General features: G+C 39.5%; 1 protein-coding gene across 4 annotated transcripts in view; it reads left to right on the top strand.

Annotated features, from left to right (window-relative positions):
- The window catches only part of LOC112429694 (uncharacterized), a 29,830-nt gene extending 25,736 nt beyond the window's left edge, over positions 1 to 4,094 (top strand). For all 4 annotated transcript variants that reach the window (XM_024801062.2, XM_024801060.2, XM_024801061.2 and 1 more), the window contains one exon: positions 493 to 4,094. In XM_024801062.2, coding sequence (XP_024656830.2) covers positions 493 to 631 — 139 coding nt within the window. In that variant the 3' untranslated portion in view covers positions 632 to 4,094. The remainder of the gene's footprint in view (positions 1 to 492) is intronic.
- Positions 4,095 to 15,176: the final 11,082 nt, after the last annotated feature.

Here is a 15,176-nt window from a genome sequence, read left to right as displayed (position 1 = left end):
ACCACACTAATATTTCTTTCACCTTCCTCTCTTTATCAACAGATTCATGTTTTTGTTCCTGAGCAGTGACTTTTAATTTATTAAACGCTTAGTTCCTTTTGTTCTGAATATTGTGGATATTATTTATACATTTTACAGATTTCACCCTTGTGCATTAAGATCTATTGTTTCTTTAGACTTTCTGGGGTCAGAAAGAATTTATAATGGTAGCCAAACAAGGACACTCACCGAGTTCCAGGAGGATTTGATGAAAATTGTAAAGAATGTATTTACAGTCAAATCTGATTACAAACAACTTGGAAATTTTTCTTTATACAAAACAATTGTCTAAATAAAGATTACTTATTTATCACTGTGTTTTTACCTGTAAGATATACTTCCAACAGCATCTTTGCTAGCACGTAATTTTTAGATATTTTTATTCTGAATCTTTTGTCTCTCTTATAATGTATTAAGCACATACAAACCTGTTTCATACAATTTTTTTTGCAGATTTCCGAGACAACCCAACCTGGCAGAAGACAAGCTGATTTATGATGGCAGACTGCTGAGCTACAGCGCCCACTTCACACCAGCTGTGAACAAAGTGCTCAGAGAGACTGGATTCCTACCAGAGCACAGCACACAATAGGCTTGGTGCATAGCTAACTCCCTTTGAGAAACAGAAAATAAACAAACAAAAAAAAAACAGGGGAAGTTTTAGGAGTGACGGCGAGAGAGAGAGAGAGAGAGCGAGTTTTGAGATGTGAGAGATTCGTGACGTTTAGCGTGTTTGGAGTGTGTAGTTAATGTTGTGTCTTGTGTAGTTAGTGTGTAGTGTTGTGGATAGCTTTGTGTTGTGTGTGAGAACAATGAGGCGACTGCTGTCTCCAGGTAGAAACAGGAGTGATACACCTGCTGCTGTCAGACCTGCAGGTATCAGGCTGTGATGTTCTTCTTTATAGTGGACAGAAATTATTTCTTTTGGAGTGGCACAAATAATGTGTGTGGCATCTTATTGAATGCAGAACAGCTGATTGTTCTGTAAATAGTTTGAAATGGTTATTTAAAAAATCAAGGTAAAAGGTAAATGGATGCAAATAACTTTGTTGTTTGCAAAACTTGTGCATATGATTTTAAAATTGACAATTTATATTTACATTTAAAGTTATGAAATATGATTCATTAAACATGTTTGTGGTTGTTACAGTAAAAAAAACTTTTTCTACTCTGATTTTTATGTTTTTTGTCTGATTTTAGATCAATTGTGTTAATACAGTCCGTAAAAATGAAAACAAAACTGTAAATTCAGACACGTGAGGTTGTGCTGAAAAGGATGATACCAAACGAGGCAAATAAATAGTTTTTAAAGGTGAAATGTGGAGGAAACATCAAAAGTAGTTAAAAATGGCCGATTATACCCTGGACCCCAGAGGGTTAAATGTTTTTTTTTTTAAAGTAACGCAATAGTTACTTCAAGTAATTAATTACTTTTAGAATCTTGTAACTCAGTTACTAACTCAGTTACTTTTTTGAAAAAGTAACTAGTAACTATAATTAATTACTTTTTCAAAGTAACTTGCTTTGAACACTGCTGTTCACCGGGACAGTTTTGCTTGCAGAGCTATGGACTCCTCCTCCTTCCTTTGAGTCACGGCTTCTTAAAGTTGGTTCATCAGATATGTTTTAATTTACTGCCCTCCCGGCCCCGCTGGTGTTTTTATTCAAGATTTTACAGACTTTTTAGAATAATAATTATAATGTGTACTTTATCGATCCCCGTGGGGAAATTACTCTTTCTGCATTAGTCTTTTCCCATTTACTTAGTGAAGCAGTGGGCAGCCACAAATCAGACACCCGGGGAGCAGTGTGTAGGGACGGTACCTTGCTCAGGGATACCTCAGGGTAGTGGATTCGAACCCCTGACCTTCCAATCATGGGGCGACCACACTACCTACTGAGCTTGCATTATTAAACTAGAGAAGGTCTTAATGATTGGGGATTTCAACCTGCACGTGGATGATCTTAGCTGTAGCATGGCCTCTGACTTTCTATCCATTACAGACTCTTTTAATTTTATTCAGCATGTCTCTGGACCCACCCATGTTAAAGGCCACACCTTGGACCTTGTGTTTTCTCTTGGCTTAGACAAAACTAATGTCTGTGTTAAGGACACAGGTGAGTGACCATTCCTGTGTTATTTTTAATCTTAGCTTCCCTCTGTACACACCACCTTCTAATCTCATGTTCCATAAGCGGTTCATGAATCAGGATGTTGCTTTGAAGTTTTCTAATTTGTTGGACCGTTATGTGATCAGTGGCTGCACTGATGCTGATGTTGCTACTCAGTGTTTTAACAATCACTGCTTGGAGATTTTAAATTCAGTGGCACCTATGAAATCTGTCATTGCTGCCCCAAAAAGAGCTCATCCATGGATAAATGATGACATAAGGAAGGTCAAAATAATCTGTAGGAAAGTAGAACGCCTTTGGAAATCAACTAAACTCGAAGTTCACAGGCTCCACCTTAGGGAACTTTGGGTTTCCCTACATGAAACCATAAAAACAGCCAGATCAGGATAGTTTTCTCAGTTAATCTCATCAAGCAAGAGAAATTTCAAGGTACTGTTTAACTCCATAAACTCTATTGTTTCCCCCGTGGTCCACCCAGTACCCGTGACCTCCATATCTGAGAGTGATGACTTTCTGAATTTCTTTGTGGATAAAGTTGATAATGTCCGTATGAGCATTGGTTCTTCAATACTGTCTGTTTGTGTCTCTGGGCCACCTCCCCCTCATTTAATGTCAGTGTTTAACCCAATGACCATACATGACCTTTCACTCCTGCTGGATAAAATGAAAATTACCACTTGTGCAAATGACATTCTACCTGCTGGGCTGTTTAAAAATGCTCTCTCTGTCATTGTAGAGATATGCAATGCCTCTCTTTCAACAGGTGTGGTCCATAGGTTCTGTAAGCATGCTGTTGTTGAGCTGATATTAAAAAAGAGCAGTTTGGATCCAACTCAGCTTAAGAATTATAGGCCTATCTCTAAGCTCCCATTACTGTCGAAAATTCTGGAAAAAGTATTTGCAGATCAACTTACTTCTATTTTAGAAAAACATGAAATCTATGACAAATTTCAGTCAGGTTTCTGTAAAAGTCACTCAACAGAAACCACATTACTTAAAGTCTCTAGTGACATTATCATGTTACTCCGGAGCATCCTCAGTCATGGTTTTGTTGGACTTGACATCTGCCTTTGACACCATTGATATCTCTAATCAAACAGCATCTTGGTTCTCTTGGCTCATCTGTTCACCTGAGCATCAGGTACCTTGGTGTGATCTTTGATTCTGCCATGTCCCGAGAACAATACTCTCGACAGTTAATTAGGAACTGCCTTTTTCAGCTAAGAAACATCTCCAAACTTCGAACTTTGCTGTCTAAATCTGCGTTAGAAATGGTTATTCATGCTTTTATATCATCTCGCTTAGATTATTGTAACAGCCTTTTCTTTGTTTAAGCAAAAGGAATCTGGACCGTCTCCAGTCAGTCCAGAATGCTGCTGCAAGGCTTTTAACTTAGACACGAAAAAGAGAGCACATTACACCAGTTTTACATTCATTACACTGGCTTCCAGTACATTTTAGAATTCATTTTAAAATCTTGGTACTGACTTTTAAAGCTTTGAATTGTGATGCCCCTGCCTACATTTAGAACCCCACGCTCCCTCTCGCAGCCTGAGATCATCTAATCAAAGGCTCTTGGTAATCCCCCAAATACGTTTTAAAACCAGAGGAGATAGATCTTTTAGAGCGGTGGACCCCAGGTTGTGGAATGCTCTCCCTCCATCATTACGTTGCCTTGATTGTATTTATTCTTTTAAAAAGCAGCTTAAGACTCATTTATTTAGATTGGCTTTTAATTAGATTTGTGCTGTATGTTTGATTGTGCTTGGGGGGGTTGATTGTTTGTTTGTTTGTTTTTTATGTATTTCTTTTTTTATATTACTGTGAACCACTTTGTGGCTTTTATCCTGTGAAGAGTGCTATATAGATGAATTGAATTGAATTGAATTGAATAAAGATTTACCTAGCATTGCTAAGATTGATTGATTGATTGATTGATTGATTGATTGATTGATTGATTGATTGAATCTTTATTTTGAATATGTTGAAGAAGTTAAACAACATGAAAATAAAAAGAGACAAACGAACAAAGCAAAACAGAAGGAAAACGAGCACCCACAACTACGAATAACTTCCATGTTCAAAAAGGAGCAGGAGGAAGCATGCGCTTATTCAATCCCACCCCCTTTCCACTATCTAGTAATCAATATGTTTTTTAATGTATTAATTATATGTGTATCTATCTATATACATATACATATGTACATACACATATACATACATATACAGTGGGGCAAAAAAGTATTTAGTCAGCCACCGATTGTGCAAGTTCCCCCACTTACAATGATGACAGAGGTCAGTAATTTGCACCAGAGGTACACTTCAACTGTGAGAGACAGAATGTGAAAAAAAAATCCATGAATCCACATGGTAGGATTTGTAAAGAATTTATTCGTAAATCAGGGTGGAAAATAAGTATTTGGTCACCTCAAACAAGGAAAATCTCTGGCTCTCACAGACCTGTAACGTCTTCTGTAAGAAGCTTTTCTGTCCCCCACTCGTTACCTGTATGAATGGCACCTGTTTGAACTCATCATCTGTATAAAAGACACCTGTCCACAGCCTCAAACAGTCAGACTCCAAACTCCGCCATGGCCAAGACCAAAGAGCTTTCGAAGGACACCAGGAAAAGTATTGTAGACCTGCACCAGACTGGGAAGAGTGAATCTACAATAGGCAGGCAGCTTGGTGTGAAAAAATCAACTGTGGGAGCAATCATCAAAAAATGGAAGACATACAAGACCACTGATAATCTCCCTCAATCTGGGGCTCCACGCAAGATCTCATCCCGTGGGGTCAAAATGATCATGAGAACGGTGAGCAAAGATCCCAGAACCACACGGGGGGACCTGGTGAATGACCAGCAGAGAGCTGGGACCAAAGTAACAAAGGTCACCATCAGTAACACACTACAACGGCAGGGAATCAAATCCCGCAGTGCCAGACGTGTTCCGCTGCTGAAGCCAGTGCATGTCCAGGCCCGTCTGAAGTTTGCCAGAGAGCACATGGATGATACAGCAGAGGATTGGGAGAATGTCATGTGGTCAGATGAAACCAAAGTAGAACTTTTTGGTATAAACTCAACTCGTCGTGTTTGGAGGACGAAGAATACTGAGTTGCATCCCAAGAACACCATACCTACTGTGAAGCATGGGGGTGGAAACATCATGCTATGGGGCTGTTTTTCTGCCAAGGGGACAGGACGACTGATCCGTGTTAAGGACAGAATGAATGGGGCCATGTATCGTGAGATTTTGAGCCAAAACCTCCTTCCATCAGTGAGAACTTTGAAGATGAAACGAGGCTGGGTCTTCCAGCATGACAATGATCCAAAACACACCACCCGGGCAACAAAGGAGTGGCTCCGTAAGAAGCATTTGAAAGTCCTGGAGTGGCCTAGCTAGTCTCCAGACCTCAACCCCATAGAAAATCTGTGGCGGGAGTTGAAAGTCCGTGTTGCTCGGCGACAGCCCCAAAACATCACTGCTCTCGAGAAGATCTGCATGGAGGAATGGGCCAAAATACCAGCTACTGTGTGTGCAAACCTGGTAAAGACCTATAGTAAATGTTTGACCTCTGTTATTGCCAACAAAGGTTATGTTACAAAGTATTGAGTTGTATTTTTGTTATTGACCAAATACTTATTTGCCACCCTGATTTACGAATAAATTCTTTACAAATCCTACCATGTGAATTCATGGATTTTTTTTTCACATTCTGTCTCTCACAGTTGACGTGTACCTCTGGTGCAAATTACTGACCTCTGTCATCATTTTAGGTGGGGGAACTTGCACAATCGGTGGCTGACTAAATACTTTTTTGCCCCACTGTATCTGCAAGACCTTAAAAAGGCCAAGGGCCATCCCTGTGCAGCCCCTCAATCCTTCCCGCCCCTCCTGGTCACGAAGCCCCTTTGTGTGTCCCTGCTTTCCGTTTTCAGTCTAACATCTGTATGCTAATGCAGCTGAATGGGAATAAACTGGAATCAGCCTGGGAGCGAGGGTGAGGGGTGGCTTCCCTGTGTGTGGACAGATATGGGTGGATAAAGTGATTTGGGAGAATTCAGCAGCAGGGAAGGGTTTGTGCTGAGCTTAGAGAGAAAAAGAAGAATTATTGGTTAACGGGGGAGCTTAGGAGGGAATGGATGGGCTTGGGCTGTTTCAAGGAGGTGTCCTAATAAGCAGATGGCTCTCATCAAATATCCTGAAATGCTCACAAAAATTAAACAGCAAACTTAGATAACTTAGAAGCATAAATACGTTTCACCTGTGATGCTGAGGCACAACTGTGTATTTTTAAGTTAAGAATGTTATTTGGCTGCTGGAACTGGACTGTGAGTTCAGAGGAACTGAGGGTCTCATTAAGCAAACAAATGGCTCAAGTCAAAAATCCATGTGGGAGGTAGATTTGCTCAAGTCATGTTGCTTCAGTTGCTTGAGACCTGACATTTAAACACCAGTTACTAAAGTGCTTTCATAACACTGAGAAATGTATGTTGACGATGGTTCTCGGTATTTACTTAGACTGCACATGTAGTAGTAGTAGTAACCCTGTAAAGCTGTGACAAATGCAATTCTGCAGACTTTCCTTACATTTTCACTCTCTTTAGATACATTAGATTCATTGTCATTAAAGATGTTTGTCTGTCCACTATTTATCTTCTAAAACGGGAAAGTTTCCTTGAACTCATAAAAACTGGATTTAATATAACTTCTATATGATAAAATCCAAAGTGATATAGTAAAAAGATACAATTAACACTGTATTTCATGTGGCATAAAACAAGTCTATAAAAAGCTGTTGCTAAACTGGCCACTGGAAGACTTCCTGGTGTCTTTAATGAGTATTCTTTTTCCATTCATAAGTTGTAGGCTGTTAGATATTTAGAATAATCAACTATTTCATCCATTTGTGTTATGATCATTTTTTCATCACAAAATGCAGTCAGGACAAAAAATCATCTATTTTTTATCCTTGTGACCCATCATTACCCCTCTCTGTCTCTCTCTCTCTTGATTACCAGTCCAGCCCTGTAGCAGTGGACTGGAATAAAACAATGTCCATGACATCAAAGCGAGAATGTCTTTTGGCGTCCACGCCCATTATCTTGACTCCTCTCCTTCCTATCTCATCCATTTGTATCCAATGGGGGAGTGGCAAATACATGTGGAGAGGAGATGAGGAAAGGAACTGAGGATGTACAATCTGAGAAATAAGAAGAGCACACATGGTCTCTCCTCCTGGCTCCAAGCCCACTCACCTGCCTCCCATCATCTCAGCTTATGCAATATACTCTGTCTTTTGAACCAGCTCTCACCAGACTCTTCTTTTCTGTTACAAAAGATTGCAGACTACAAACTTAACACACATCAATTCCAGTTCCAATTTTTCATCCCCAGAGTCCCTATATTTCAAAGCCTCTTCAGAATCAGAATCAAAATACTTTATTAATCCCTAAAGAAATGATGACAACCGGCATGCAGCCTGTTTCAGTTGCCCTGCCTTGATTCCATCTGATTCGTACCTCTGTAACAAAAAATCCTTAAGTAATAGTATTTAAGATGCAAAACCTCTGAGGAACATTTCTAGCTATTAGCTTTAATAAACACAACAAAAAGTGTTTTTATAGCATTTGTTACTTTTCAGTATATTAAACAAAAGTTTCCCTAAAAGTTCGACCAAAACATGCTGAAGTCCACGGCACTGAAAATAAGAAGGGACAAATAAAAGGTCACTGCTTTAGTGTCCACGTTCCTTTATAACCCCAAGCATGTCAAAGTTCATAGTCATTTGTTCTCAGAGCCATCAGACTCTGGAGCTCAAACGGAGAAATCGATCCTCTAGTGTTCCTGTTTCTGTTTGTGTTATACCTCCTCACACATGACCTCCACAGAGAAGAAGCAAAGTTTTACTGCTTACTTAGAAATGCTTGAATGCTGGCCCCGGGTTATCCGTTAGACCTGGCACACTCTGGTCAGTGGGCCAACAGCTTTAAGTGGCCCCAAGATTCAGAGTTGCAGGACTGTCCAGTTTTTATTAAGTTGCACATTGGAAACTTTGGAACAGCCTCCTCAAGTAGTCAATAGTTTAAATGCATCACAAACAACATCTTTAGTCGGATTCTATTAATTTTATCTGTATGTGCCTAATAAATGATGACTAAGTGAACATGTTCGAAGCAAGTACTCATTTCTACCCGTAGACATAAACTCAACACACAACATTAAGCTAGAAGAGTGTTTTGGCAGCTCCCTCTACAGGTCCTCTTGCTTTTTTCAAGATGTTAGGAGGTTAAGAAATGCCTTCAGTTTCTACTACTGCACTTTTCATTACATTATCTAAATTTTTATTTCGATTTTTTTTCTAATCCCTGCTGCCAGTATCTGTAGGCATTACTAACCAGTACAGATATTTTGGTGAATGCATTTTAATACAAATCGTTTTAGCCAACAAATATCAAACCTGTACCTATACTGTGGTAAACATACTGAGCTTGAAGTCGGGAATTAGGATTCATTTACTATTCTTAAACTCAAAGCTACAACAGCATTCACGAGACAAAAAAAATGTCCTGAATTACAAATCATATATCTCAAGGTTTCCATGGTTATCTTTGTTGGTAGCGTTTTAAAATGAAGAAAGGGCAGCTGTCAGCAGATACTTAATTTCCACATTCAAGTCTGCAAAAGTGAAATGGAGAGACTTACTGGATGAGATGTAGGGAGGCAGTGCCATCTAGTGTACGCGTTAGTGAGGTACAAAATTATATGAGGGAGTTGGGGATCCTCTGTGTGTGCGTCATAAATAAATGCAGCAGTAATAGCAAACAGCAAATAGCAAAAAAACGCAATCATTCATCTTCCAACTGTATCTTTCTGTTCTGGCTTTAGAATCATAGGTTGTTTACTGATCTGTACTTTGGGAGTCATACTGTTGTGATACTGGGGAGAAAAGGGTAAGGTTTGATAGACTAAACCATTACACACAAAACTTGAAAAACCTAAAGAGTGTGTGAGACTAGCTGTGTTGTTCAGCAATAAACTCATCTACAAATGTGTTAGTAAAGAGTGCCTTGTACTTCTGTCCCATTAAGCAACGGTTTAACAAATTTCACTGCAAACTATAAAAGGAATCTGGATTTAAATAGAACATAGTAGTGATGGATTAAGTGCAGGAAACACTAGTATAAGGTGTCTATGGAACAAATCTCCTTCAGCGTTCAAATGACCAAAGTGAGGACTACAAGCGTTTCTCTCAGTTGGTTGTGTTCAGGGAAAAAGCAGCTAAATACACTGAGACTGCTCCACATTGTTAGTGAGTTAACTCTGGATATCTGTAGGTTTGTCAAACTTGGAGTGAACAAAAGCAGAAAAAACAGTAAAAGATGCAGACAGTGAAAGTCTGGTTTATTTCATGAACACAGTGAAACATTTTACAGTCCACAGAGCAAAGTAGCATACATGATAAATAGATACACATAACACGGACGGTGAGAAGTAAAACTCGTCGTCTTACCACATGTTATATTCTGTAAACTTAAAATAAACCACAGAAATTAGAGTTTGGTGTTTTATAGTCACCTATTAAAAACATGAGTCAACATTCCTGAAGTGACACTTTAACGATGCTTCATATCACAGTCTTTATGATGATAAAACTTGTTTTCTCATTAGCAGATGTCTGCGCTGTCACTTGTCATGAAAATGTCCTGAGCCAGGGTTCAAGCTTCCTCTTCAATTACCATTGATCATTAATAGGACGCACAAAAGATTTGTCGCATTATCCCCATAAATAAAATGCTTTTATAGAATTCATTGTGACACAAATATTTAGATTCTTGATTCACAATGTGCCTGAACTCAAAATCTTTAGAGTTTCATAATTTTAAATTACCGCAAAGAATACATTTATACCGTTGTATGAGCTACACTTCTTGTAAAAAATAAACTGATGCGTTTGAGAAAAGCTCCTGCTGTGACCTTCCTTCTGTGTGGCACACACACTCTCACACACACACACACACACACACTCACACACAGATAGGGTTGCCAACTCCCTGAAAAATAAATAAGGGACACCTCGTGGCCAGGGCCGGGCAACCCAGTTGTCTTCACCCTTCCCAGTGTGGTAGCTCTTTTTTTGTGTGTGTGAAATTATTTTTTAACCATTTGACTTGAATTTGATTTAAGCAGATGCATATTCTTTGTGATATGACCATATGGGAAACAAATGATCATTTAGCCATTTATTTTTAGCTCACAATGACAACATTAACACAGTAAAACAGGTCTCTTTCTTAAACAGAAGCCTGTCATGCTTAACTTTTGAGAATATAAGTAAATCTTTCTTTAAAAGCACTCTGTCCTGCTTAACTTAAAATTATATAAATTAATAGAAAGCAATAGAACGAAAAATATTCTTGTAACAGTGCACATATAGTGCATTTAGTACAATTGGCTTCAGTTGAGGTATTATTTCAGCTTTTCTAAAGCTAATCAGCTGCTCCTGTTTGTAAACCCGCTTGTTCCCATGATTACGCACCTTAACTCATCATCATTATTCATCTATGTATTACTTTTATGTATTATTCATCTATTTGTTGTAATCATCCATCCTTGCAGTTGTTTATTACACAAAATAAATGATATTATCACACTTCTGGCCACATAGCGCTGATATTCACCGCACATGCCCATATTAACCTTAACCAGAGGGTTTAAACAACAAACCAGTGTTTACATACCATATCTGCTTCTGCCGTGGCCTGGTGGACAAAAAATTGGTTAAGGGTTCCCCGAGCTTTCACGCCCCTCATGTTCTTCTTGTGCCCACCACTAGAAGCATGCCTATGGAAAAAGTGCGCCGGCACACAGTGCAGTGCGCTTTATAGGTGTTATCGTGCACTTTCCCAGCCAGGTGTTTTCCTTTTCCCAGTCCTCCCTGTACTTTTGCAGCCTTTTTTCTTTTCTTTCTCTGAGGGGAACAAACATTGCTGCTCTAACGCTGGGCTTACACTGTGCGATTTTTGGCCCATTTTGAGCCGATTTTTGAGTCGTGCGACCGATTTGGTGATCGGCCCGATTTTGGCCTTCATCGTGCATCGTGTAGTATACGTGGGGTAACGAGAAGCGATTAACACCTCACGACCAGCTCCCGATCATCAATCGCTCGTGAGGGTGTCACCACAGCCGCTCACACTGCTCATGCACAAACACGTAAACATCGGTGAAAAAGACGGCGCAGCACGGCTGTGCAGCGTGTGATCTGGACACAAGTGATGGAGGCACAACTTGTAGAACTTTGGAAAGCTCATCCGAGCCTTTTCGATGTGGCATCACAAAATTATCACGACCACAACAACCGTGAAAATAGTTGGATTTACATTGCTGCTTAATCACAGCTGCCTGATCATGTTTTTCATTAGCAATTTAGCAAAGTTGATGGTAGTGGTGTGTCTGTGTGAGTGAAAGACAGAGAGAGAGAGCGACAGATTTTCTGTTATAACCTTCATGTTATGTTGGCACAGTGTGAGCACTCAGGTCGCATCAGAGCATCGGGCCGTATAGTGTGAGACCTGCATCGTGACCTGCAAACTTCTAATCCCTGCGAGTCAATCGTGCAGTTTGAGCAAGAGCTGAATAACGTGACTGAAAAAAATCGCAGTGTCTGCCCAGCTTTAGGTGTACTGTCATCCGAGACGTGCACCGCAGTGTCGGCGTTTGTTTCCCTGTTGGCCATGCTTCTTGTTGTGGTCATCTGTTGTCTTCCGGTATTTTCTCCGCAAGCGACCTTTCCTCGACCAATGAGATGAGCAGTAATCTGAATTGTCATACTCGAATTGTCATAAGTGTGCTGTCAGCTCATTGGTCACAAAGCAGGAGAGGGGCTGGGAATTATGTTTTCAAACAAAGCGTTAATTCCATTAACATTTATAGACTACTTTTGATTCTCACTGTATTACGGGACAAAGTGCGTCCCTTATTAGCTCAATACGGGACGTGTACTTTTGTTTCTAAATACGGGACGATTCCGTTTTTTAAGGGACGGTTGGCAACCCTACACACAGAGGGGGGAGATCATTAATACAAAGGATTGGAGCCGGTTTTTTGGATTTTCACTTGTTGGCTTTAATATGAACAGTCACATAAAATTCATTCCAATTTTTTGCCTTTGCTTCAATTAAGATGTTTCTTTAAATCTACAACACCTTCCTTTTCAAAAAGTTTACTGACATAGTAAAGAAGTAGCTAGGGAACTCAGTAAGTATGAGCAGCAATAGCTTAGGGACACTTTCTCCAATAAAGAGGAATTAATCATCTGCTGTTCATCAAAAAGTGCCATTAAAAACAATTCAGCAGACCCTCAAAAAAAGTGCCATTACATTACTACTCCTGGGCATCCCGCAGGCAAATGGGAACCATGAAGAGGTAGAGTTGGATGTCTCGAGACTGGTCTTGGTCTTGAGACCACTTTTACGTGGTCTTGGTCTCGTCTTGGTCTCGACAGACTTTTGTCTTGGTCTCGGTCTTGGTCTCGACGGACATTTGTCTTGGTCTTGTCTTGGTCTCGACGGACTTTTGTCTTGGTCTCGGTCTTGGTCTCGCTGTTTCTGTCTTGCGTTCTCAAATCGACATAGTGTTCGGGAGATTTGGAGTCAACCATAAGCGGAGCGGGGGGGTGGCTTACTGGGCTTAAGCCCGGGTCATTTTTTCAGAAGCATGGGGTCTTTTGGAGTGTAATTTTTTAGTTAGATGCCTGACTGACAACTGTATAAAACAAAAACAACACACGAAGCACAGAGCGCACCGTCGTAAATTCCCCCTAATTTTGGTATGATCCGAGCTCAGGCACTAGGCGACTGAGCACAGCACCCATGTGAGCGAGGGGGGAGAAGCTGCTGGCTGTAGTGATGGGATTTCCGGCTCTTTTTAGAGATCCGGCTCTTTCGGTTCGGCTCACTAAAAAGAGCCGGCTCTTTCGGCTCCGAACCGGCTCTTCAGGTTGTTTTGTTGCTTTAATTAATTTATTATTAACAATAATATAAAATTATGCACAAAAGGAATTACTAATGTAAAAAAAGTGGTTTTATTTGTATATGTTTATATATAAATATATGCGGTGGCCCCTACAGACAAAACACGTACAAACTCCAAAACACATTTCTAGCATGAACTGAACTTCCAAAGCAGAGCTACTAGATCACTTAAATTACACAATTGAAAGCATGTGTGTATTGTTTGTGTATTTATACACAGGCACTCATATATATTCAAATAATTTTGAATATATGTTACTACCACACACCAAATCCGGTCGTTGGTACTTGCTGGCTTGTGTAGCCACTAGGTAACAAAAGCTCAACACTGCGCCCGAGCATCCTGGAGCACTTCTGTTGTCTTTTGTACGTGTTTTGAGTTTTTACGTGTTTTGGAGTTTTTACGTGTTTTGGAGTTTGTACATGCTTCAGAGTTCGTATGTGATTTGAAGTTTGTATGTGCTTTGTCTGTAGGGGCCACTGTAAATATACTTTTATTTTTTCACTCCACATAAAATGTAATAAATAAATCATATAATACAAAAATCAACTATTCACATTTCAACTTTTAACTATTTAAATTTTCAGCTTTTTCCTTTTACAAATTTAAAGTGAAAACAACACAAAACACTGCAAACCACAACACAATTAAATATAAATTATAATATGAAAACAAAAAGAACATTCATATTCTCTGTCATATGGGCCTGCATGAATAAACTTTCTGAATCCTTTATCATCTGCAACCGAAAATAGTTGTGGATGATTACTATACCTTTCTAATGTGACGTTGTTGTCCCTGGCTCTCTTTCTCTCTCTCTGGCTCTGTTCCTGTGCTACTGAGTGTAACTACCGCCCCTCCCCCCTCTGCCCAGCATAAAGCACAAGGCTCAGGTGCGAAGTGAAGCGGAAAAAAAGTGCGAGAGAGAGAGGGTGAGAGAAAAAAAAAAAAAAAAAAAACCCACGTGACGGCTCGCGATAAGGAGCCGGCTCGCGTCGTTCACGTCAAAGAGTCGGCTCTAAGAGCCATTTCGTTCGCGAACGACCCATCACTAGCTGGCTGCGAGTTTGCTGCAGACAGAGGAGAGCTTAAGTTTGACCAGGTACCAAAGCAAATCATTCGTACTGAACTAATAATGTAAATATGACGGTGTATCACGAAAGATTGATATCAAACTGATCACTTGGTTGCGTTACTTGCTCTTCGAGTGAATCAACAAATGGATAAATAAAAAGCCGAACAGCAATGCTGATTTTTTAGAGAGTCTTAGCTTACATTTCATATTTTCAGTTGTTTCCCTCCACGGCTAAACAAACTCTCTAAATCGGTTTCAATTGTGTACTGATGTACACAACAATGGACATAAGGAGCTTCTTTCAAAGAAAAAACTCAGGTAGATGTTATTTTATATATTATGCTTTGGATGTTGTTTAGTATATCTATGCAAAACAAGAGGAATTTCAATACACAGCAGGATATTCACAGTTGAAACCAGATATTTACATACAATTTATGGAGAAAACATAAAAACTTTTTTTTACTGTTAAACATCAATTTAGAGTAAACTTTTGTTTTAGATAAATAAATGTTGAAATATCTTTTGAATTAGTTAAATGTCAGAATAAAAAGAGGGAGCTGTCTATTTTAATCACTTTCATCAAATGTAGGAGCACATGTACACTAAGTTTATTGTTAATTAATAAGAAACTCCAGACGATTCGATTCTGAGCTGAAGAAGCTTCTGATAGGTTAGTAGAGTCCATGTGAGTAAATTGGTGGCACACCTGTGGATGCATATAAGGCAAAACACAGAGCCTGTTTCTGTGACATGGGAACATCAAGAGATGTCAACCAAAACACCAGGAAAAGAACTGTGGAGCTCCATAAGTGTGGCTCAGTTTGAATACAATTTGGTGCCATTTGCAATTAAGAAATACAGATAGTTTCTCTCTTTACTCTTAAAGTTAA

The sequence above is a fragment of the Maylandia zebra genome, linkage group LG14 (genome assembly GCF_041146795.1).
Source record: "Maylandia zebra isolate NMK-2024a linkage group LG14, Mzebra_GT3a, whole genome shotgun sequence".
Lineage (NCBI taxonomy): Eukaryota > Metazoa > Chordata > Actinopteri > Cichliformes > Cichlidae > Maylandia > Maylandia zebra.
Note: the sequence above shows the minus strand (reverse complement) of the source record. Positions and strands in the feature narration are given on the sequence as shown.